We start from the raw sequence: 25,000 nt of genomic DNA, 5'->3' as shown, positions 1-25,000 counted from the left end.
CTAAAGGGGCTAAAAATATTGACCTTAAAATGGTGTTTGAAAAATGTTAAACTGCTTTTATTCTAGCCGAAATGAAACAAATAAGAAGAAAAAATATTATCAGACATACTGTGAACATTTCCTGAATCTGTTCAACATCATTTGGAAAATATTTTGAAGAAACAGTTTAAAGGGGGGCGAATAATTCTGACCTCAACTGTATATTTAAAACAAAATACATGCTTTTTTCCCAAATATACTAATGTATAACAACACTATCAATACAGTAATATTATTACTAGAACTACTGTTCCCCTTTCAACACATTCTGTTTAATTTATCTGTCTTGAGATAATGATATATGTCTTTTTGTTGTTGTTTTTACTGTTGTTGCATTTTTTTTCCTGATGTCCGCTATTATTTTGTCACATTCTCATATTTTCAATAATAATCATTTTAAAATCAAGGTATTTAAAAATCACAATTACAAAACATAATCTTGTTTGTTTAAAAAAAAAGTTTAAATGCTAAAACTGTAGTTTGTTAGAGTACTTGTAAATATGAGTTATAATTTATTACTTGCAGTATTGGGAGAAATGTATGCCATTTCAGTAAGCATGACATGTAAGGACTGATCATTTAAGTTCTGATGTTATTATAATTTTATTTCCTTCTTTAAATAGAAAAATAATTAAAAATACAGTAAAAACGGAGTTGTGTTTAATAGAGTGCGGTGTGTACCTCGTTAAATAGCACATCCTGTGTGGCAGTGAGGTTGAAGCCCTGCTGCTGGCTCTCGTGTCGCAGTATTGCGCGCAGCAGGTGAAACGCGATCTTCACATCGCTGCCGTAAAACTCTCTGGTGTTCTTTGTGGCGTTAAACAGCAGCGCCGCCGTCTGCTGAACGTTAGTGGAGTCCATCAGAGACGCGTTTCGCACCAAACGCTCCGACTGCGTACAGAAAAACAAACACAGCTGAGAATGTGGAATCAGCGACGGCGCAGTACCAGCAGTGGCCAGCGGTGGCGCTCTCACCAGTGTCTTCAGTTTGCTGAAGCTCACAGACGTGCAGTTGAAGAGATTCGCCGACAGCCAGCCCTTGTGTTCATCACAGTGACGGATCGCAGTTCCTGCAGTATACAAACGCCAGTGTTCATATCAATAAACCGAAAATAACGGTGAAGATATAAATTTTATAAGGCAAAAATATAAAACTAACATACATTTTTGTTATAATCAACTGGATTACGCTATTCCTTCATTAAATTAGCTAAATAAATATATTTAACAGAATGATTTTCCCCTCAACAGTATTTCCGGTTTTAGCTTACGCACCGATGGATCCTTTAGGACAGGCGACAGCAGCCGGTAAACCGAACTTGGTCCGCGGCCACCAGATTCCAGCTTCGATAGCTTGAGGACAGCTGTCGTAGATCACTGAAACGCAAAAACACGTCAAACAGAGGCATTCTGGGAAAAACAGAGGAAAGTCTGATGAACGAGAGTCTGACCTTCACATCCGCTGGACGAGACCTCAGCGAACGGGTTATCACAGCGGTCACACTGACGCCCGATAACACCCGGCTTACATTGACACTGACCCACGGCGCGATCACACACACGCGACAGAGAGCCCACCGCGTAACAATCGCACAACACACACGTGTCGCTCGACGGCGGACGGAAGTGATTATCCTGATGGAGAAAACACACACTCAGACACACTACTGGACCAGTCGGAATGCAGTAACAGGGTTTTCGCAACAACAAAAAATAAAAGCGTTTTTACCAGTAAATATTCAAATATCACAAAAAAATTTTTGAAGTGACATAATATATGCGTACTGTGTATATTTACTATGTATATAAAAATACACACATCCATGCATATATATATATATATATATATATATATATTTGAGAAAATGTATATATTTATATTAAATTTATAGTAAATATATAAAACAAACTTTTATTTTGGATTATTTGCAATTGATCATCGCCAAGCGCTAATATTTTGTTTTAAAAAAGCGTACATACACTAATTTGCGCATTTAAAAACAGCATATGCTGATTAGCAATGGCCAATATCTTATAGTTTGGGATTAGGGATGTAATCGTTTACTGAAGGCACATTTCGATTACGAATTTGTTTTTACGATTATATTTTTGTACAATTTTTTTAATAAGTTGAGATTGAAGACGTTATACAGTAAAGGTGTCTTTTTGTTAGTTTATTTCTGCACATTTCTTTTTCAAAATTTAAATTTCACAAAAACAAAATTTAATTTTTAAACAAACGGCAAATCAAAGTAGCTACACAAACGAAAAAATATATACATCTTTATATAAACAAAATGAACAGAAAGTGTCACAAACGTTTCTAAAGATAGCCGGTTCCTGATTTTTCATGATCATACATTTGAATGCATTTTCAAGCAGTTCGCAGTTAATTGTTACGTATAAATAAAATATGTAACAGTTAAAATACAGATAAAAAATATATGTATAATTAGACTTTTATGACTTAATATTCAAACTTAATTTTTTCCAGGTTACCTTGCAGCGACAGGCGCCATTGGTCTTGTTACAGTCGGCATCGAATCCTTTAGTCGTGTCACAGTTACACGGACCACATGACTTTTCACCCCACCAGCCACGCGGACACGGCAAATCCGTCCTGACACACACACACACACACACAAACACACACTCAGGTTAGCCCACGCATCATCATGTCTGCGCACATAACGAAACAATTCATACTTTTTTTCGCAGTACTGGCCGAAGTAGTTGCTAGGACAACTGCAGGTGTATCCGTGGGCGGAGCTTGACCTCCTGCTACATGCTGATTGGTGCTCGCAGGGGTTCAGCGCACAGGCGTCGGTACAACTGTTGCCATAATAACCTGTTCAAAAAAATACAATATGTGCGTAAATTAGGCTTTCCAGATCAGTGCTCGTTAGTTTATGATTCAACAGAATTATTATAAAGTAACGAGTTGATAAAACTGTAATAAATAATCGATTTATTTTATAAATTTAGTCTTGTAATATACCATATGAGATTTAGAGTGTTTAATTTTTATTATAATAAAAAAAAACATTTTTAGTTAAACCACTACTAAACAAAATACAATAAAATAGCAAAAACTAAAGTTGCGTAAACGTTACTAAAAATAAAAACATCGCATTACCGGTGTGGCATCTGCAGGAATGCGCATCCCAGTCGTCTTTGCAGTCGCTGTGAGCCGGACACGGGTTCGATCCGCAGGTGTTCGGCAGACTGCAGCCCGACTCCACGTTCAGCACACGCGCCTGGGGCATGCTGGGAAATGCAGGAGTCGAGGAGTCGCCGCCAATACGCAAACCCTGAGAAAGCGAAAGCGAAACTCTATTGTGCTGCACCTCTGCTTATGAGTGAAGAATAAATGTGGGCGGGGCTTGATTTTGCCTCTGTGGATTAAATTGGATAGTTGTGGTTTTGCTATTGGTGGATCCCATAAGAGACTCCGCCCTCATGTCATTAAACACCAATCAGAGAAGAGATGTTGTTGACAATGCAGGTGATTTAAATTCCAGCTTATTTAATATGAAAAACTATGAGACATGTAAAAACTATGAGAACAGACAAACAATGTTCAATATGCGACGTAATATTATTAAAGGAATGTACGTACTGCTGAAAACGCTGTGTGTGTGTGTGTGTGTGTGTAATAATGACCTGAATGCATCCTCTGAATCCACCAATCACACGATTCCTGCCGTCCGAGATGCCACCGACGCTCAGAGTCTTCAGCCTTACACCCTTCAGCTTCGAGTCCAGATCCATAGAGGACTGCACACACACACACACACACATACATAAACACATGTACGTACAAACACACACACACACACACACACACACACACACACACACATGTCCGTACAAACACACACGAACACACACACACACACACACACACACACACACACACAAACACACATACATAAACACACATGTACGTACAAACACACGAACACACACACATATACACACACACACACCCCCACACACACAGGCGTCATGTCACTGACATTAGTGTGTGTGCTCCATCATTGTCTGCAGTTGGACTGACCGTGTAGAGACCGTAGTCAAGGCTCAGTGTTGCCGTGACGCCACCTGTCGTCGGGCCTTTGAGTTCAAGAGAGACGTGATGCCATTGGCCATCACTCACTGTGACATCATCAACACGAGACACGACCGAGTCCTCGCCCCGCTGGACCGATGTCACCACGAAGCCCTCTCTTAGCTGGATCACACACACACACACACACACATTATTTACAAAGCAGATACACACTGATGACTCGTCCTGAACTCCACAATCTTCTGTCCAATCAAATGCTCTCTAGAACAAGAACGCCCCTCCCACTAATGTCACATGATTCACAATTGCAAGCTCGAAACTGTATTGTACTGTACTGTTTATAATAACAAATAATAATCAATAAACAATAAAACTGTCTAATATTTATGTTGATAATATATATATATACAACGGTTCTGTCTGGTGTCCGGTTCCTAAATCTGATTGGCTGACAGCAGTGCGATATTCTGCAATCGTCCAGGCCCTTCAGTGTGTCAGAGGCCAACAGCCTCAATACAGCCTGTCATACTTAAACAGGCAGGGTGGGGTGCGCGCAGTATCTGAAAGAGGGAGGGGGGGTGCGGGGTGTATTTGAGGTGGAGGAGAAGCGCGAATTTCAGGAGATTATCATTCATTTGGGGGCATCCGGGTTTCTCTACGCATATGCGGGAAACTCCCGGAACTTTGTGCTTTCTGTTTGCTTTGACTTTTTCAGGGTTTATTATTATGATCTCCTGATTGCAGCAGAGAAACACTGGGAGATCTCTGTAGACTGATGGCATTTCCTGATGTTCAGCCTTATAATCTCACAATGTGAGCAGAATCAGCAGTTCTGTCTTCACTTTAGACATTACGCTAGAGAATCACTCAAACACTAGCTCTACAGTGACGCTGGTGAATTAGTGACAGCTTCTGCTGTTCTGACGTCAGCTGCAGATGCGAATGAATGGCGGAAGAAAGTAGTTCCTCATACAAAAGAGTTTTAAGACTCTCCCTGTGTGATTTTCTTTCTTATATAGACAATTATGGCGTAGAACTGTTGTATAAATGCAATATCACACTGCAGTGCCATATGGCTGCATATCATCACTGGTGGGGCACTGAGGCACTCGGCCGGCAGACTTGAGCCAACGCACGCCTCCCACAAGTGCTGATATTTAGTCACATGGCACTGTTATTCGCGTGATATTGGTCACATATATATATATATATAAAGGTATTTTTTACAATCTAGTATTTTATTACAATTCTCATTCTCAATTCTGAATAATATTAAAGTCTTTTTGATCTTTTGATCTTATTCCTTATCCTACCCAATACCAACTACTACATTAATAACTTCAAAATTAGCTGATTACTGAACTAAAAGTCATGGTTGATTAATATTCTATCATCAGCACAACGCAGTGTGACCTACAGTTTTCTCAAATAGCTGATTTGCATGTGTATTATTTAAACTAAACATATGTGATGTAGAGTAGGGTGGGGCGGTGGGTAGCGCTGTCCTTCACAGCAAGAAAGTCACTGGTTTGAGCCCTGGCTGAGTCATTTCTGTGTGGAGTTTGCATGTTCTCCCCGTGTTGGCGTGGGTTTCCTCCGGGTGCTCCGGTTTCCCCCACAGTCTAAACACATGCGCTATAGGGGAACTGATCAACTACACTGGCCATAGTGTATGAGTGTGTGTGTGTGTGTGTGTGTGAATGAGTGTGTATGGGTGTTTCCCAATACTGGGTTGCAGCTGAAAGAGCATAAAGCTGTTTAAAACATAAGCCAAAATAGTTGGCGGTTCATTCCACTGTGGTGACCCCTGATAAATAAGAGACTAAGCTGAAGGAAAACGAATGAATGAATGATAAAGAGTGTGTCAGTGTGGTGTAATATGACACACGGCCAGCAGATGGAGCTGTAGACACAGAGAAAGCAGTGTAGAGAGTGTGTACCTGCTGCTGAAACTGTGTTCCTTATATTACAGTACCACATGTCCCCATAAGTATAGCAATACCAGCCAACTTGGACTTTGTGTGTTGATTATTTTAGTTTCCGTGAGGGAAAGGGCTGATAAGTGAGAAAGAATGAATGATTGTGGAGGTGTAACTGTGCAGAGTGTTTGCTGTGAGGGTTGAGTATAGAGAATATACAGTCTGTACAGTGTGTGTGTGTGTGTGTGTGTGTGTGCGTGCACCTGTATGGTGAAGTTGTGCTGCTGTCCTGAGCTCATGTGCATCACTGTGGCTGTCGGCTGTCGTGTGCGAAACATGAACTCCATGTGCCAGGGAAGAGTCATCACCGAAGCCAGATCAGCCCACCACAGCAGACCCTTACCCTGGAGCCGCAACGGGTTTGACATCACTGCACGCGGACAGGGGTGTTAGCGGACGATCCATAATAGTGCATAGCAATAGATGCATTAGTGAGTGATTCGTCATGACTCATTACGCAGACGCACCACTAGCATGACGCTCACCTTTCTCACAGTTGCGTCCTCCGAACCCCAGCGCGCAGTCGCAGCGGAACGACCCCCACAGACTGACGCAGCTGCCGCCGTTCAGACACGGGTTATTATTGCAGAAGTTACGCTTCGCAGAGCATCCTGGGAAATAACCACACGTCACACAATAAAGATCAGTATTACGATACAGTATTGCAAATATAAATAAACGTTAATAATTAAACTAGAGAAGGAAAGTTCCTAGACAAACTTTACAGTGGCTTGAGAAAGATGGCACAGGTGGCACAGGTGGTTGTTTTGGATGTTCTCGGTGGTTGCTAAGGTGTTCTGATTGGTTGCTGGGTAGTTGCTAGGGTGTTCTAGGTGGTTGCTAGAGCATTGCTAGGGAGTTCTAGGTAGTTACTGGTTGCTAGGTAGTGTGGCTATTGCAAAGGGGTTCTGAATGGTTGCTAGGTGGTTGCTGAGGTGTTCTGGTTCATTCTAAGGTGTTACTGCATGGTTGCTAAGGTGCTTGCTAGGTGGTTGCCTAGGTGTTCTAGGCGGTTGCTAGGCGGTTGTTAAGGCGTTGTTAATCGGTTGCTAGGGTGTTCTGAGTGGTTGATAGGCGGTTGCTAAAGCATTGCTAGGTGGTTGCTAAGATGTTGCTAGGTGGTTGCTAGAATGTTGCTAGGCGGTTGCTAAGGTATTGCTAAGGTGTTGCTAGGGTGTTCTGAGTGGTTGCTAAGGCATTGATAAGTGGATTCTAAGGTGTAGCAAGGCGGTTGCTAAGTATATTGCTAGGTAGCTGCTAGGATTTTCTGAGTGGTTGCTAAAGCATTGCTAGGTGGTTGCTAAGATGTAGCTAGGCAGTTGCTAAGATGTTACTAGGTGGTTGCTAAGGTTTTGCTCTGTGGTTGCTAAGGCATTGCTAGGTGGTTGATAAGACATTGCTAGTTGGTTTAATTAGCATTTTGGTAGTATGTCTATAATATGAATGAGCATGTTGCTAGTGTGTTAGTATGATCGTTAGTCTGTTTCTAGTATGGAGTAGTATATTGTTCATATGGATTGGATGGAATGTTTTCAGTATGTCTAATATAAAGTCAATGGCAGTTTTTTACAATGGGAGTCTATGGGACAGTTGCTAGGGTGTGTCTAAAAGGTTTAAAGGTCATCAGTGGTTGGCAGAGGTAGTCTGAGTCTAACTTTAAGTCTGTATGACAGTCTTGCGCAAAGTTATGAGGTCATCAAGTTTGGTCCAATGTTTAGTCAATGGAACTTTTTCTGAATTTTCTGGGTCAGTTTTGGGAAAACCGTAAGTCGGATCAGTTGGAAAAGACATACTGAATTAATTCAGTATAGTGTGGAGATTTAGAGTTAGTTTGGTGGTTGTAGTATGAATGGTGTAGGAGGAGATGCGTATAGAAATTAGTCGTAGAAGAAGAAGACGACGGAAGAAGAATAATGAGTTAATGTAGTATAACAGTATGTTGACTTTCTCAAGCCACCATAATAACTTAATATTTTAAGTCAGTCTGACGAAACTGACAAAATCCACATGTAGTAGAACTAAACCTGATATAAACATCTAAAGTTTGCAGTTCGTCACTTCCAACTAAATGCGTCACTGTTTTTTGTCATCTCCTCATACTTCAGATTCTCATCCAATCTTCTGACCAATCAAATGCTCTCTGGTGTCTGACACGCCCTGCCCTTTAGATGTGATGCGCTTGAGCTCAACCACTCTCACTGGCAGAGCTGTGATAAAACTAAACACTATTGGCTGATTTTTTTTAAAAAGGGGAGGAGCTATGCTATGCCCCACCCTCTCTTCATGTTTCAGTTGAGAATACGTCAATCATCCAATAACATACACACATTTCAAGACACTTCACTAAATAATTAAAAATACTAAAAACATTGCAAGCGACAGCTCACCGGGTAGCGTTCCGTTATTAGCGATGAATCCGGCCATGTCGACGTGCCGCTCGTCAATGCGCAGGTCCTTCATGCAGCCGATGAACTGCCGGTTCTGCACGGGGAATTCCTCAGGCAGTTTGGGGACGCCTCCGAGCAGCAGAGGACCCGTCAGATCCAGAGACCTGCACGGAAACACGACCATATAAGGGTTTCGTATGGTGAACGTTCGCCGATGACGTCTTGCCAACGCTCTTACTTCTTGGATCCTGATTGGCTGCCCTGGGCGGAGCAGGAGTAGTTTCCCACCACATGGCCAAAGCGCAGAGCGACTGACGAGTCACAGTCGTCAACCGTTACCACGACAACCTTCTGATCCGACGGCCCCTGAGGAAGACCTGCGCGGTTCAGCACCGGCTGATGAAGAGAGAGAGAGAGATGGATGGACGGACAGACAGATAGACAGATAGATAGATAGATAGATAGATAGATAGATAGATAGATAGATAGATAGATAGATAGATAGATAGATAGATAGATAGATAGATAGATAGATAGATAGATAGATAGAAGGATAAATAGATAGATAGATAGATAGATAGATAGATAGATAGATAGATAGATAGATAGATAGATAGATAGATAGATAGATAGATAGATAGATAGATAGATAGATTTAATTGAAGATAAAAATACACCACAGAAACACATGAAGGTGCGCTGAGCCTCATCTACACCTGTGCTGATTCACACGTCCAACATCTTCTGCTACTAAACAGGAATTCAGCTGATCCATGAGATATTACATGTTTAATGTATTATGTACAGCAGGGGTTCCCAAACTTTTTAGCCCCTGACCCCTAAAAATGACAATGCCAGTGACTCGCGACCCCCAATATCCTCTGAGGTGGTTATAAATACAGAAACCTTGCATGCAATGGTGCACACACACACCAATAGACCCAAGTCTATTCTTCGTTTCTTTTTTTTAATGTATACAGTGCTGTACATGGACCAGAAAGGTCAACCTGGTGTTATAAAATCAATCCGCTGCATCTGATGCTATTGCTGTGTATTTAATATAATGTACCCCAGGGGTCGCAATCCAATAGAACAGGGGTGATCTACCCTGTTCCTGGAGATCTACCTTCCTGCAGATTTCAGTTGCAGCCCTGCCTGTAATTATCAAGTGCTGTTCAGGTCCTTATTAATTGATTCGGGTGTATTTGATCAGGGTTGGAGCTAAACTCTGTTGGAGGGTAGATCTCCAGGAACAGGGTTGAGCACCCCTGCAATGGAAATATAAGCTATTATAGTAACTATATAGTATATATTTTTTCTCTTCAGTAGGTTATGAATAAAATATATATGGTAAATCTTGTGGTTTAATAAAAATAAATAGATTTTTGGAAACCACCAGGGGAGAAAACCACTTTGAGAACCACTGATGTACAGTATAGTATATACACTCACCGGCCAAATTATTAGGTACACCTCACTAGTATCGGGTTGGACCCCTTTTGCCTTCAGATCTGATTAAACATGGCTGATTAAACATTGTGTTAACGAGCAGTTAGACAGGGGTACCTAATAAAGTGGCCGGTGAGCGTAAAATAAGTGTTGGGTGTAACTAGTTGTACAGAATGAAGAGTTTCCTCTCCTGTGCGTTGAGACTCAGGGAATTTAAGGAGTTTTCATTTACTGACTTTTCAGAAAAAGTAATCAAAAAGGTGATTTAACTAAAATTATTATGTAATTAGTAATTAATGACTTTTTAAAGTAACTTACACAAAATATTATACAAAAATACAAAAATAATTTTAAAAGTTTTAAATTTAAAGATATAATTAATACAAATATTGTACAAAATAGACAAGTACAATACAGCTCTTCTATTGACACGAGTCTTAAATAAAAACAGCAGATGTGTGTGTGTGTGTGTGTGTGTGTGTGTGAGTTCACACTGTGGTCTGCTTCCACTCGGGTGAACATGAACACACACACAGCAGACACAGCCTCATTTAATAAATGACCCCATTACCAGAGGTCACAAGCCCTTTCAGACTGACCCCGCCGGACAGGTCACACACACACACACACACACGCGCACACACACACACACACACACACACTCGCACACATTCACACACGCACACACACACACACACACACTCGCACACATTCACACACGCACACACACACACACACACACACACTCGCACACATTCACACACGCACACACACACTCAGTGTGTAGACGTGATCTAGGCGGAACACGCTGCGCAACTTTATACGTAATTTACTCATGTCGACACTGATGTCTGCGTCAGACTCACCTTGTTGTAGTAGTGCACGTGTGCAGTGTGCCAGTGTCCGTCGCTGACTCCGCCCTTGATGAAAGGCGAAACCGTGGTCTTTGTCTCTCCTGCAGGGGGCAGCAGATACACACGTCAATACACAACCAATAGGAGACAGGATTATGATCATGTGACTGAAACCGTCGATGATTCTAGCATTAACAGTAGTTTATTAGCACTATATTAGTTCAATATCGTACATAGTAACGAATCGCTCATTTATAGTGTCGTCCAATCAGATTTCAGCGTGTTTGCACTCTTAAACTGTTTTGATGGACGATTCTTCAAAAGGAATTAAACGTTGTGTATTGTTGATAAGAGCAGTTGTGTGTGTGTGTTCTAGACGAGTGTTTACCTGCGGAGAAGGTGAGCTGGATCTGCTGGTTGACGATCTCCATGGCGATAAAGTCGTGTTTCTCGTTAAAGCGTCCGTTATACAGCAGCAGACCGTTGGGCTCGCGGGTCGCAAACCTGGAGCACGGAAACAGCGGATTAACTCAACATGCCAGACCGGACAGACCTATAATGATGTGTGTGTAACTGTGTGTGTGCGTGTGTGTGTGTGTGTGTGGATGCATCTTTAAGTCCATCATTCACATCAGGGGTCAAAACATGTCTCAGCGGATTAAATTCAGTGTTTCTGCTGTAGTAACAACATCAGCGGATTAAACACACACACACACACACACACACACACACACACACACACACACACACACACACACACACACACACGCACAAGAGAAACATGACTGATGTTCACTTCTTGCTCAGAGCTCAGCAGGTCACTGACGCACTCTATATGGTTGCTATGTGGTTGCTAAGGTGTTTTTAGTTGATGCTACCCAGTTGCTAGGATGCCCTGGATGGTCGCTATATGGTTGCTGGGGTGATGTGTTTTTTACCTGTTGTCAGAATAGTCTCTGTTGTTGTTGTGTGGTTGCTAAGGTGACTGTGATGGTTGCTATGTGACTGCTGAAGTGATATTTTCACTCATTGGTGGAATATTCTCTGTGGTTACTAAGGTGATCTGGATGGTTGATATGTGGTTGTTAAGATGATCTGGATGGTTGACATGTGGTTGCTAGGGTGATCTTTATGGTCGCTATGTGACTGCTGAAGTTATGCTTTCCCTCCTTGTCAGAATATTCTTTGTGGTTGCTAAGATGATCTGAATGGTTGAGATGTGGTTGCTAATGTGATTTGGATGGTTGATATGTGGTTGCTAAGGTGATCTTGATGGTTGCTATGTGGCTGCTGAAGTGATGTTTCCACCTATTCTGAGATTATTCTCAGTGGTTGCTAAGGTGATCTTGATGGTTGCTAAGGTCATCCTTATGGTTGCTATGTGACTGCTGAAGTGATGTTTTCACTCATTGACAGAATCTTCTCTGTGGTTGCTAAGGCGATCTTGATGGTTGCTAAGGTCATCCTTATGGTTGCTATGTGACTGCTGAAGTGATGTTTCACTCACTGTCAGAATATTATCAGTGGTCACTAAGGTGATCTGGATGGTTGCTAAGGTGATCCTTGTGGTTGCTATGTGGCTGCTTAAGTGATGTTTTCACCCATCATCAGAATATTCACAGTGGTTGCTAGGGTGATCTGGATGGTTGCTAAGGTGATCTGGATGGTTGCTTTGTGACTGCTCAATTGATGCTTTGTCTAGTTGTCAGAATATTCTCTGTGGTTGCTAGGGTGATATTGATTGTTGATATGTGGTTGCTAAGGTGATATAAATGGTTGCTATGCGACTGCTGAAGTGATGTTTATACCCATTGGCGGAATGTTCTCTGGGGTTGCTAAGGTGATCTGGATGGTTGCTATGTGACTGCTGAAGTGATGTTTTCGCTCATTGACAAAATATTCCCTGGTTGCTAAGGTGATCTGGGTGGTTGCTAAGGTGATCTGGATAGATGGTAAGGTGATCCTTATGGTTGCTGAAGTGATGTTTTCACCCTTTCTGAGATTATTCTCAGTAGTTGCTAAGGTGGTCTTGATGGTTGCTAAGGTGATCCTTATGGTTGCTATGTGGCTGCTGAAGTGATGTTATCATCAGAATATTCTCTGTAGTAGTTGCTGTGTGGTTGCTAAGGCGCTCAGAGTGGCTGCTGTTGATGTGACTGTTGTCAGAATGGTGGTGGTGTGTTCCTCTGTGATATTCAGGCCTGGTTATTTACACACTAGTAAACAGTGTGTGTGTGTGTGTGTGTGTGTGTGTGTGTGCTGATCTTCACAGGTATCCGTCGCACATTTATAAAGTTAAAGTAGGTCAGCGAGCAGCAGCAGCAGGAGCGAGAGGCACATCTGAACACCAGCCAGAACAGACACAATCAAACAAACAGGCCCACACCGCGGCACACAGACGGAAATAAAGACTACACTGTTATTATTAACACAACCTGAGAAACACACAACATCACTCAAACAGCAGGAGCTCCTCGTCTGCTCCATCATCATAACACCAATCATCTGCTAATGTTCCTCCACCTTAACTAGTCCCCTTCACCAGAACACACAGCAGCGCAGAGTATGAGGAAGAACACACGCTGCTGCTATTATTAGAGGCTGATGCAGGAATCATTTCTGCATATCCATGAATAATCTCAGCATATGAACACAAAAGCCGCATGAACAGCACAGTCTGAGTGTTTCAGCGGGATGCTGTATTTGTGGATGTTACTGTGGTTTTGCCGTGGGGTTTAGTGCTGTTGACCTGGTTACTGAGGAGAATAATCACATCTCCAGAGACACACACACACACACACACACACACCCTTCACTTCTCCTTCAGCTTCACCCCAACATCCTCCCTTATCTCTGACATACAATAATGGGGTCATTTTATTCACATCATCATCATCTTCATCTCTTCCCTCGGCATTCCTGCACCAGAAGCTGAGATCATCATGCTCTGGATGGATCTCTCATCATGTAATCCAAAAGTAATCCACTTACATCATCATATGTGTGTAGTCCAGCTGATTATATATCACTAACTCCACATTTAGTCATGTGTAATCAGTAATCAGTGATCACCAATGGCAACAGGTGTAGTGAGTGATGTATAAAGTGTTGGATCACACATATGTGATGATGTAATTGGATTACATTCGGATTACATTTAGATTACTTTTGCGCTAACCTGTATTTAAGGTCAAATCTACTGAAGCAGGACAATCCTGTGCTCTCTTGACGGACCATTTTAAAACACTGTATGCACATTTATAAAACATCAAAATCACAATATTGAAATAATCAATATCACAGCGACGTCAAACATGATCAATGACGATCACTGAAAACCTCTAACAATACAACACTGCAAACAAGAGGGAGAATCAACAAACCTGCTGCTACTGTGTACATAATACACAACCATGTAGTCCATAAAACGCAGCATTTTAAAAAGTAGTTTACTCTGATTACAAGCACTCGATATTTTGAGTCTGATTATTGATCCAGATTACATACACTCACCGGCCACTTTATTAGGTACACCACACTAGTACCAGGTCAGACCTATTTAACCTTCAGAACTGCTTTAATCCTTGGTGTCAGAGATTCAGCAGCTACTGGAAATATTCCTCAGAGATTTTGCTCCATATTGTCATGATAGCATCACACAGTTGCTGCAGATTTATCGGCTGCACATCCATGATGCCAATCTCCCGTTCCACCACATCCCAAAGCTGCTCTATTGGATTGAGCTCTGGTGACTGTGGAGGCCATTTGAGTACAGTGAACTCATCGTCATGTTCAAGAAACCAGTCTGAGATGATTGAGCTTTATGACATGCTGCGTTATCCTGCTGGAAGTAGCCATCAGAAGATGGAGACACTGTGCTCATAAAGGGATGGACATGGTCAGCAGCAATACTCAGGTAGGCTGTGGCGTTGATGCTCAATTGGTACTAATGGACCCAAAGAAAATCTCCCCCACACCATTACACCACCACCACCAGCCTGAACCGCTGATACAAGGCAGGATGATCCATGCTTTCATGCCGAGCATCCGAATGTGTCAGCAGAAATCTAACGTGGTGGGCTCTGCTAAACAGGCCAGCAAGAGACTATTAGCGATTATTCATTCATTCATTTTCTTTCAGCTCAGTCCCTTTATTTATCAGGGGTCGCCACAGCTGAATGAACCACCAACTATTCCAGCATATGTTTTACACAGTGGATGCCCTTGCAGCTGCAACCCAGTACTGGGAAACACCCATACACACTGTGGGGGAAACCGGAGCACCTGGAGGAAACCCACGCCAACACAGGGAGAACATGCAAACCTCAGAGCAACTCTCTTGCTGTGAGACCACTATGCTGACCACTAAACCACCGTGCCTCCCTTATTAGCTATTTATAACTATATAGATTTTCTTACATGTTACAAATAACTTATTAAAATGTCTACAATTCCATTAAACAGATCCGTGATCAGGTAAACTATGAAACCTTTTCAGTGATTCTCCACTAGAGGGCGATCTAAGTGAACCCGCATCATTGATGTGGATCATTACTGTTGGATTTTACGGTATTATGGTGTTACAGATCGCGCTACATTGGAGAAACATTCCATATTTAAAATGTTTTGAAACAGAAATTACGTAACAAAGTCTCACTTGCTGAAATCACGTGACCTCGTCAGGTTGATAAACGCTTCAAAACAGATTCGAATCTAAACTTCTGAAAGGTTTTGAAAGCCTACATGACCAGTAAGTCTCTCTGTTTCCCGCCGCTGCGCCTTTAAGACCTCTATATGTAAATGAGCCCTGCTAATGTTCTGATCAGCCAGAATAAATGTGGATGATTGCGTAATTGACGCCATTCGGGTGTTTTCAGGAGAGTTTTGAGTCGTGGAAACTTCAGAAAACGTTTTAGAAACGGCGCCAAGCAACCCGAGTGAAAGGCCTTCATCAGTCCTGAGCGTCCCCCCCACACACACACACAAACACACACACACACGCTGAACACATTACTGACAGAGCATTCATCAGCACACAAGCGTGAGAGAAAGAGCGAAAGAAAGAGGCGACAGTGGAGCGTCCGGACAGCACATCAGTTTCCTGACAGATCAACACCTCCGACATCACTGTATTTGCGTTAAATAAAGTCTGGAGACGCGCGGATAAAAGCACAGAGACAGTGGACAAACATGAAGAAGAAGAGCTTCATTAAGGCCCACAGTCGTTAGTTCAGCGCTGAACACAAACACCAGAGCGGCGCTTTACTGATAATGAAGATACAGACTTCAAGACAATCAAGGGTATTTCAGTAAACCAAGACTAAAAACAACTTCGTTAACTGAAATAAAACAAAATATTCACGATAACACAAACTGACGCTAACAACAACAATCACTGAAAAACAAAGTGAATTCAGCAAATAGCGATCAACAAACATCACCCAATCAGTGGAGAACAAACTGACCTGTAGAGAAACACCAGTAGATGGCGCCAAACACATCAGTCAAGCATAGGATTATATAGAATAAACATCTTTTCTATATAAACATAAAACTCGTGTTTCATCATTTCTTCGTTTGCCAAAAATATTCAGATCAAGTCAAGTGCATTTGTATAGCGATTTGACAATAATTATTGCGCTTAATTAATCGCTTTAATACGCTTTACAAAAGGTGCACATTACGGTCACAATCAGAAGAGTTATTAATTACTAATGTTGCTGACATGTTTCTACAGCATTTTGCGTTTTGTTAGCATGCATGATCATATTATTATTGTGAATTAAAATGTCTAGAAAGTTGCTAACACAACTACATTTCTAGCTTAAATAACATTATTAGTAAGAATTAACATGTTGCTAAGTCTGTCAGAAACCATTGATAAATTCATGTTTTAGCATATTTCACCACATGTAACATGTTTAAACATGTTGCTAACATGAATTTGTTCATTGCTAACATGAATTAACATGCTGCTAGCATGTTTCTAGAATGTGTTGCATTTTGCTAGCATGAATTACTATTTTCATGTTTTATCATGTTGCAACATGTTTCAGACATGCTTAAAATTTTGCTAACACGATTCAACATGTTGCTTTTGACACAAATTAGCATGTTAATAACAAATTAGAGCATTGCTAATGTGAATCAACACGTTGCTAGCATGTTTTATATGACTTTTGACACAAATTAGAATGTTTCTAAAATGTTTTGTATTTTGCTAGCATGTATTACCATTTTATGTGTTATCATGTTGGTAACAAGAATTAGCTTGTTGCTAACTTGTTTCTGACATGCTTAACATTTTACTAACATAATCCAACATGTCGCTAGCATGTTTATATCATGTTTTACATTAAATTGTACTTATATTAGCATGTTGATAACATGAATTAGCTCATTGCTAACTTAAATCAACATGTTGCTAGCATGTTTCAAGTATGTTTTAAATTTTGCTAGCATGTATTACCATTTTTATGTTTTATCATGTTTATCATGAATAAGCTTGTTGCTAACTTGTTTCTGGCATGCTTACATTTTTTTGTGATTCAATATGTTGCTAGCATGTTTTTACATGAACTTTTACATAAATTAGCATGTTAATAACATGAATTAGCTCATTGTTAACTTGAATCCCCATGTTTCAAGTATGTTTTGCATTTTGCTAGCATGTTTTACCCTTTTCGTGTTTTATCATCTTGCTAACATGAACTATCTTGTTGCTAACTTGTTTCTGAAATGTTTAACATTTTGCTCACATGATTTAACATGCTGCTAGCATGTTTATTGCATGTTTAACATGACCTTTTTCACAAATTAACATTTTGATTAGCATATGAATTAGCTCATTGGTAACATGAATCAACATGTTAATAGCATGTTTCCAGAATGTTTTGAATTTCGCTAGCATGTATTACCATTTTTATGTTTTATCATGTTGGTAACATGAATTAGCTTGTTGCTAACTTGTTTCTGACTTACTTAACATTTTGTTTACATGATTCAACATGTTGCTAGCATGTTTATTGCATGTTTTAAATGAATTTTTAAATAATTTAACATGTTGATAACAAAAATTAGCTCATTGGTAATGTGAATTAACGTTGCTAGCATGTTTCTAGAATGTTTTGCATTTTGCTAGCTAGCATCTGACATGCTTAGCATTTTGTTTACATGATTCAACATGTTGCTAGCATGTTTATAGCATGTTTTACATGATTTTTTACTAATTAGCATGTAGATAACATGAATTGGCTCATTGGTAACTTAAATCAACATTTTGTTAGCATGTTTCAAGTATGTTTTGCATTTTCCTAGCATATATTGGCATTTTCATGTTTTATCATCTCGCTAACATGAATTAGCTTGTTGGTAACTTGTTTCTAACATGCTTAACATTTTTTGTGTGATTCAACATATTGCTAGCATGTTTATAGCATGTTTTACATGACGTTTTGCACAAATTAGCATGTTGATAACAGGAATTATCTCACTGTTAACCTGAATCAACATGTTTCGCATTTTGCTAACATGAATTAACATTTTCATGTTTTATCTTTTTAGTAACATGAATTAGCTTGTTGCTAACTTGTTTCTTATGTGCTTAACATTTTTCTTACATGATTCAACATGATGCTAGCATGTTTTACATAAATTCCTACACAAATTAGCATAACTTGAATTAACACAATGCTTGAAGTTTTTTTGGACTTTGAGTGTGAACGAGTGCAACAGAATATTTTAACACACTTATAAAGCAGAGTTCATGGGTTCAGACAGCATCAGTAACGTGCTTTAACAATACAGCGTTATGGACAGGTTAGCATGTAAACAGATACTCACGACAGCGAGAGTGTGAAGTGGAAGCGCTGCCTGAGTCCTTTGAAGGTGATGAAGGTCTGCGGAGGGAAGTTCCTGGAGCTCAGCAGGCAGAAGGGTTTCTCGAAGCCTCCGGATGGACACTCGCACCTGAAGCCGCCCACCAACAGATTCAGACACGTCCCGCCGTTCTTACACACACCTTCAGCACAGCGGCCCGAGCGCGAGGAGATCTCGCACCGCTCACCTGAACACACACACCAACACACAGAAAATCAGTTAACACACATACACACACAGAAATCAGTATATACACACACACACACACACACACTCACACACACACATACACACACACACACACACACAGAAATCAGTATATACAAATACACACACACACACACACAGAAGATCAGTAAACACACATATATACACACACAGAAATCATTATACACACACAGAAGATCGGTACAAACACACACACACATATATGCACACACTCACATACAGTCACACTCACAAACACACAATTACCCAAATTTACACACACACACACACTTACATACGCACACGCACACACACACACACACACACACACACACACACACACACACACACACACACACACACACACACTTACACACAACATTAAGATACTTTAACAAACAAGTAAACAACTGAGTTCACAAAGGAGTTCACTTGCGATAACAAATGGAGGTTAAAAATGCAAAGCCGTTTAGTGAAGATGGAGGAAGATGAGCACAAGAAAGAGTGTGTGTTTGTTTATGTATGTGTGTGTGTGTAAGGACAAAGCCAACACTGTTCAACACACAAAAGCGGATTGGTCACACTCATCATAACGGAAACATTTGTGCATGTGCCAGTCGCTCATCCTCCCACTCACACACACACTCTCAGACACACACACATGCACATGCACACACACTTTCAGGGTCTGTGATGAAATATTGATGCGGTGTGTGTTGGATTCTCTCCTCGCTCTGAGAAGGTCTTTGATGGGAAACGAGGTCACAGCTTTAAAAACCGGCTCCACATCAAAGAGCTCATCCATATTCATCCTCGTGAAGTTTAACCCAACGCTCTTAACCAGCCTACCACCACCGCTAGTTCAAGGTCAGCTATGCTAACCTACCCTTTACATCCATTCCCCACCCACTAATGACCCATGATCCTCCAGCGTTTACAGACTGGGGTTCCAGAAAGCAGTCTACTACTACAGTCGCACTGCTCTTCTGCTACTACTCCACTGACCTACTATTTATTCATTTGATTTCGAAACGCATCTCCTTCAAGAGCGTTCAAGCTAAATCCACCAAACACGCAGCAGAGCTACAGGATGAGCTGAAGTTTTAGGCTATGTCTTTTCTAGCTGATTGGATTTACGATTTTTGTAATACTGACGCTCAAATATTCAACTTTCATCATGGGGGTGAAAACTTTTACACGTTGAAATCTTTAGTGTGTTTCAGCTCCATCCAGCAGTTCAAACCATGCAGAGCTTCATCTGTAGGGCTGTATATCACTAGCAAAGCCTAGCAAATAGCTTACAACATGCTAACAACAAAATGATTCATATAGCCGGAGCAAAACACAACAGTGATTCTTGGTGTTACGCTGGGTTTGCCACTGAAAAATGATTCAAATTCATAATTTTTGCTCTTCGTGAAAAATGTTTAACTGAAATAAATCAGTCTTGAGTTAGTAAGAGCATTTACATGCTATAAAATTAAATTGAGTCCGTATTTATTTAGTAAATGCTCATTATATAAGCACAAAATCAGATTCATTAAGTTTAAATGGATAAAACTAGATTCACTGTTGAGCAATGATTCACAAAAATGAATTTAACCGGCCCTATAAATGACTGAATTGCACTGCAACAATACTGTGTGAATGATTAGAAATCAGCTGTTGCAGCTGAATGATGGTGATGATTCATTTTGTTTTTAATTTAAAGTGATTCATTACAGTTAAACTAGTTCACATAAATCAATTTAACCACCCATTCAAAATGATTCACTCAAACAATACTATGTAAATAGTTGAATTTGAAATCAGCTTATGTCTCTTAATGATAATCTCATGATTCATTTTAGATCAAATGATTCACATGAATCAATTAAACAAGTTATTCAAAATGATTCACTCAAATAATACTAATGTAAACAATAAAATCAAACAAGTCAATAATCTGATGATTTAAACGAGTCGTTTTAGTTCACACTATTAATTTAGCTATCAATTCAAATGATTTACTGAAATGATATCATGTGTATAATAAAATAACAAATCAGTTTACGCAGCTGAATGATGATCATATGATTAAAATTTTTCGTTTTAACTGTCCATTTAAAGTGATTCAATAAAGGGTAACTGATTCATATGAATCAATTCAACTAGCCATTCATAATGATCCACTGAAATAACACCATTCACTGAAGTTATACTAATACAAATTGAAATCGGCTTATGTAAAAATGATGATCTGATGGTGATGACTCAACATTAACATTAACAACAACATTAACATTACGAGTCATTTTAGATCCACATGAATCAAATTAACAAGCAATCCGAATTTAAAGTGATTCACAAAGGTTAAATGGATTCACATGGATCAGACGCTCAAAATGATTCACTCAAATAATACTAAAACTATAATAATAATCAATAATGAAAATAAAAATGAGCTTATTCAACTAAATGTTAAACTGATGATTCAAGAGTCATTTTAGTTCAAATGATTCACATGAATCAATTTAACCAGCCATTCGAAATGATTCACTCAAATAATACTAAGCAAATTATAAAATCAGAAATCAGTTAACGTAAATGAATGATGCACATATGATTCAAATGAGTCATTTAGCAATTCATTTAAAGTGATTCACTAAAGTGAATCTTCTTGTATGAGATGTGTTATTACTGTCTCACACACTCACACGACATGCACAAGAAAACACACACTGTGATTGAACCATTGCTGAAGTTCATCACATCAGTTTACATGTATTATTCACACACACACACACACACACATGCGCGCGCGCCCACTCCAGCAGCACATGAATGATTCATCTTATCAAAACGAACAGATCTCGGGAGAGATGAGATGAGATGAGCCTTTCTGTCCAACACAAGCATGTTAAATAACACTCACACACACACACACACACACACTCAGAGCAGAGCAGCTGGCAGGAGCAAAACACACACTCACTTCCCAGCGCTTTAAATACTCCATTCCTGTGGAAACACACGCTGAGTGACTCCTGCAGCTCCCACACACCTGAACACCTACAGCACACTCCACTGCCAACCAGCCCACACACACACACACACACACACACACACACAAACACACACTTGATCTTTAATGTTATCTACATTTAGAGAATCAGAGCTGAGTGAAGCACATCAGAAGACCCCCGAGTCCCCCTCTCGCTCATCAGCTCATCTACACTCCTCCACTACTCTGCTGGACACTGGAAGCCTACTCAAGCCCACGCCAACACGGGGAGAACATGCAAACTCCACACAGAAACACCAACTGACCCAGCTGGGACTCAAACCAGTGACCTTCTTGCTGTGAGGAGATCATGCTACCCACTGCGCCACCGTGCCGCCTCTGGTCATGACATATTTGTGAAAAATGGAAATATTGCTGCCCCAGTGTTGATGAAGAAACAGTCAAACTAGGTCATCAAAACACTCAACAGCTCTTCTCTACCGCCTTTGAGAAGAGGTCTACTGATAATGTTGACTAATGAGCACATCTACTGCGGGATCCTCACACTGAATATCACAGTCAGTCCACTTAATAAGATCAACACGTCTCGCATCAAACCGCCTCTGATCAGCTGACACACATCTCACACCCATGGTCAGATCAATTCTGGAACATCTCGTCTCTCATGCGCTGTGATTACACACACTCCTCACAGCACACACTCCTCACGGCACACACTCCTCACAGCACACACTCCTCACGGCACACACTCCTCACAGCACACACTCCTCACGGCACACACTCCTCACGGCACACACTCGTCAGCTCTCAGAAACACTGGAATGTGTGTCAGGAATACAAAGCACAGTGCTTCATAATGTTCAGAGCGGCAGAGCAATCTAAACACACCTGCAGGGTCTACACACACACACACACACACACACACACACACACACACACACCTAACAATACTGACTCCTCATCAATGTTTAATTGGGCTTTTATTCGGATGGGCGATGTGGCCTCAGAAATATATCACAATGTTTTTGGTATTTATGGCAGACATGATATTAATCGTGTAATAATTCATAGGTAGTTTATTTTAATAATTGTATATATTATTTATTTTTTAATAGAGTAGAGGTCTTCAACCGTGCAGAGCTTAAACACGGACAATGAAGCCGACTGGAAATAAAGTTTGCAGCACAAGACTTCTGAAACAGTGCTGTGATCACACGACACGCTGTAATGTTATTTCAGTTTCATTCATACTGGACACTAGAGGGCGCCCTTGTGCATGAACTCCACATGTAGATTACTGAAGACACAAAGTCAGCTGTCCATGCTACAATAGAAACTAAAATACATTGTTATCAAACCTTTCCCTACAAACAAAATTAAACTACAGTTTTTTACTGATATGTCTGCGCTATTAATGAATGAAGCGCACGGCTGCAAGTAAACATGGCGACAACCATCTCACGTTATAGATCACGATTGCTCACATGTGAACTGGTAAAACTTCTACTTGAGATTAAACTGAGATCTGATCGGTGTCACATATGAGCAACCAATCGGAATTGGGTCACATTAAACTGGCAGTGTAAACGAGGCCTGTGGCTCTGCCCTAGCTTTACTGAATCTGATGAATATTCATCATGCGAGGCTCCGCCCTCACCTGTGTAGTCCTGCATGCAGTGGCAGGTGTATCCGCCCTCGTGGCTGCGGCAGACTCCGTGGGCTCCGCAGGGTCTGGAGTAGCACAGGTCGATCTCCGTCTCGCAGTAGTCTCCGGTGAAGCCGAGCGGACATCGGCAGCGCAGGCCCGCGATCGGGTGTATGGGCCGGAACAGGATGGTGTCGGACGCCACGAAGGGCGCCAGGCTGTCGAACTTCAGCACGGACACACACTTCATGTAGTTCTCGCAGGGCTCGCGCAGGCAGATGTTGTCATCAAACGGAAGCACCTCCTGCGAGGAGATCTGCGCCAGCAAACTGCGGTTTAGGTACAGCCGCTCCTGCAGCTCCTCAGAGCCGAAAAACTCCACCTCTGACCCCTGACTGACCCCGCGGCCCCGTGACCCCTGACCCGGCAGCGCCACCGACAGGCTGACGTTCAGGATGCCGGCACTCACGTCTGTGTCGTCCTGAATGTTGAAGACCACCACGTCCTCACGGGACGCCGACAGCACGCTGGCCACGCCCTCCAGGAACTGAGCCAATAGCAGCGAGAGGAAGCGCTCCTGAGACGCGTTGGCCAATCGCAGGGTGATGCTGTTGGAGAGCATCTCATCCGTGATGACGGTGACCTGCAGCAGACACTGAGCCGACACCGAGTGCACACCATCTGCAGACCACAGAACACACACAGACACATGAACAGTAGACACACACATCAGATATAAGCATGCACAGTTCAAAACAGAATGACTCGCTCTGCTGGGAATTTACTCAAATATTTCCCAGATGATGTTCAGATTGAGGAGTTGTTCTCAGTGTTTCCTCTAATATTTCTTCTTCTGGAGAAAGTCTGATGTGTTTTATTTGGGCTAGAATAAAAGCAGTGTTTAATAGTGTTAAAGTCATGTTAAGGTCAATATTATTCACCCCTTCAGCAATATTAGTGTTGGATTGTCTCCAGAACAAACCACTGTTATACAATGACTTGCCTAATTACCCTAACTTTACCCTAATTACCCTAGTGAAGCCTTTACATGCCACTTTAAGCTGAATAGAAGTGTCTTGAAGAATATCTAGTCTAATATAATGTGCTGTCATCATGGAGAAGAGGAAAGACATCAGTTATTAGCGGGTCACGTGATGCTTTTGACCTAGGTGGCGTGTTTTCACTGAGCTCCCGCAAGCATCATGCTATTTTCGCTTTGAGCTACGTGGCTATTTTATTTTATCTTTCAGTACTCGACTCACCTTCAGTGCACCTCTCAAAAAATGTAACTACACATCGCAACGACGCATCGCGCAAGCTCTGTGATTGGTCGGCTTGGTAGCGCTGACGAGTCTGGGCGGGACCGAGAGCCGCGTGAATGACGCAAGCGATTGTTTACAAGTGTGGAGTGCCGTGAAGGAGCTCCGGATGGAAAGTTTTGTTTTGTGTTTACCTCATAGTTAAAGTTGTTGCACGTCCGCCGGTT

General features: G+C 41.2%; 1 protein-coding gene across 1 annotated transcript in view; it reads right to left on the bottom strand.

The window, feature by feature from the left end:
- Nucleotides 1–25,000, bottom strand: part of celsr2 (cadherin, EGF LAG seven-pass G-type receptor 2) — a gene marked incomplete at its 3' end in the record, with an annotated part of 53,774 nt that overhangs the window by 15,774 nt on the left and 13,000 nt on the right. The window contains 17 exon segments of the mRNA NM_001080577.1: nt 721–930; nt 1,015–1,109; nt 1,315–1,416; nt 1,491–1,674; nt 2,539–2,659; nt 2,746–2,887; nt 3,176–3,350; nt 3,703–3,816; nt 4,100–4,273; nt 6,294–6,460; nt 6,576–6,701; nt 8,478–8,641; nt 8,716–8,873; nt 10,793–10,881; nt 11,169–11,284; nt 18,623–18,845; nt 23,527–24,195. Coding sequence (NP_001074046.1) covers nt 721–930; nt 1,015–1,109; nt 1,315–1,416; nt 1,491–1,674; nt 2,539–2,659; nt 2,746–2,887; nt 3,176–3,350; nt 3,703–3,816; nt 4,100–4,273; nt 6,294–6,460; nt 6,576–6,701; nt 8,478–8,641; nt 8,716–8,873; nt 10,793–10,881; nt 11,169–11,284; nt 18,623–18,845; nt 23,527–24,195 — 3,029 coding nt within the window.

This window comes from Danio rerio, chromosome 22, assembly GCF_049306965.1.
Source record: "Danio rerio strain Tuebingen ecotype United States chromosome 22, GRCz12tu, whole genome shotgun sequence".
NCBI lineage: Eukaryota > Metazoa > Chordata > Actinopteri > Cypriniformes > Danionidae > Danio > Danio rerio.
Note: the sequence above shows the minus strand (reverse complement) of the source record. Positions and strands in the feature narration are given on the sequence as shown.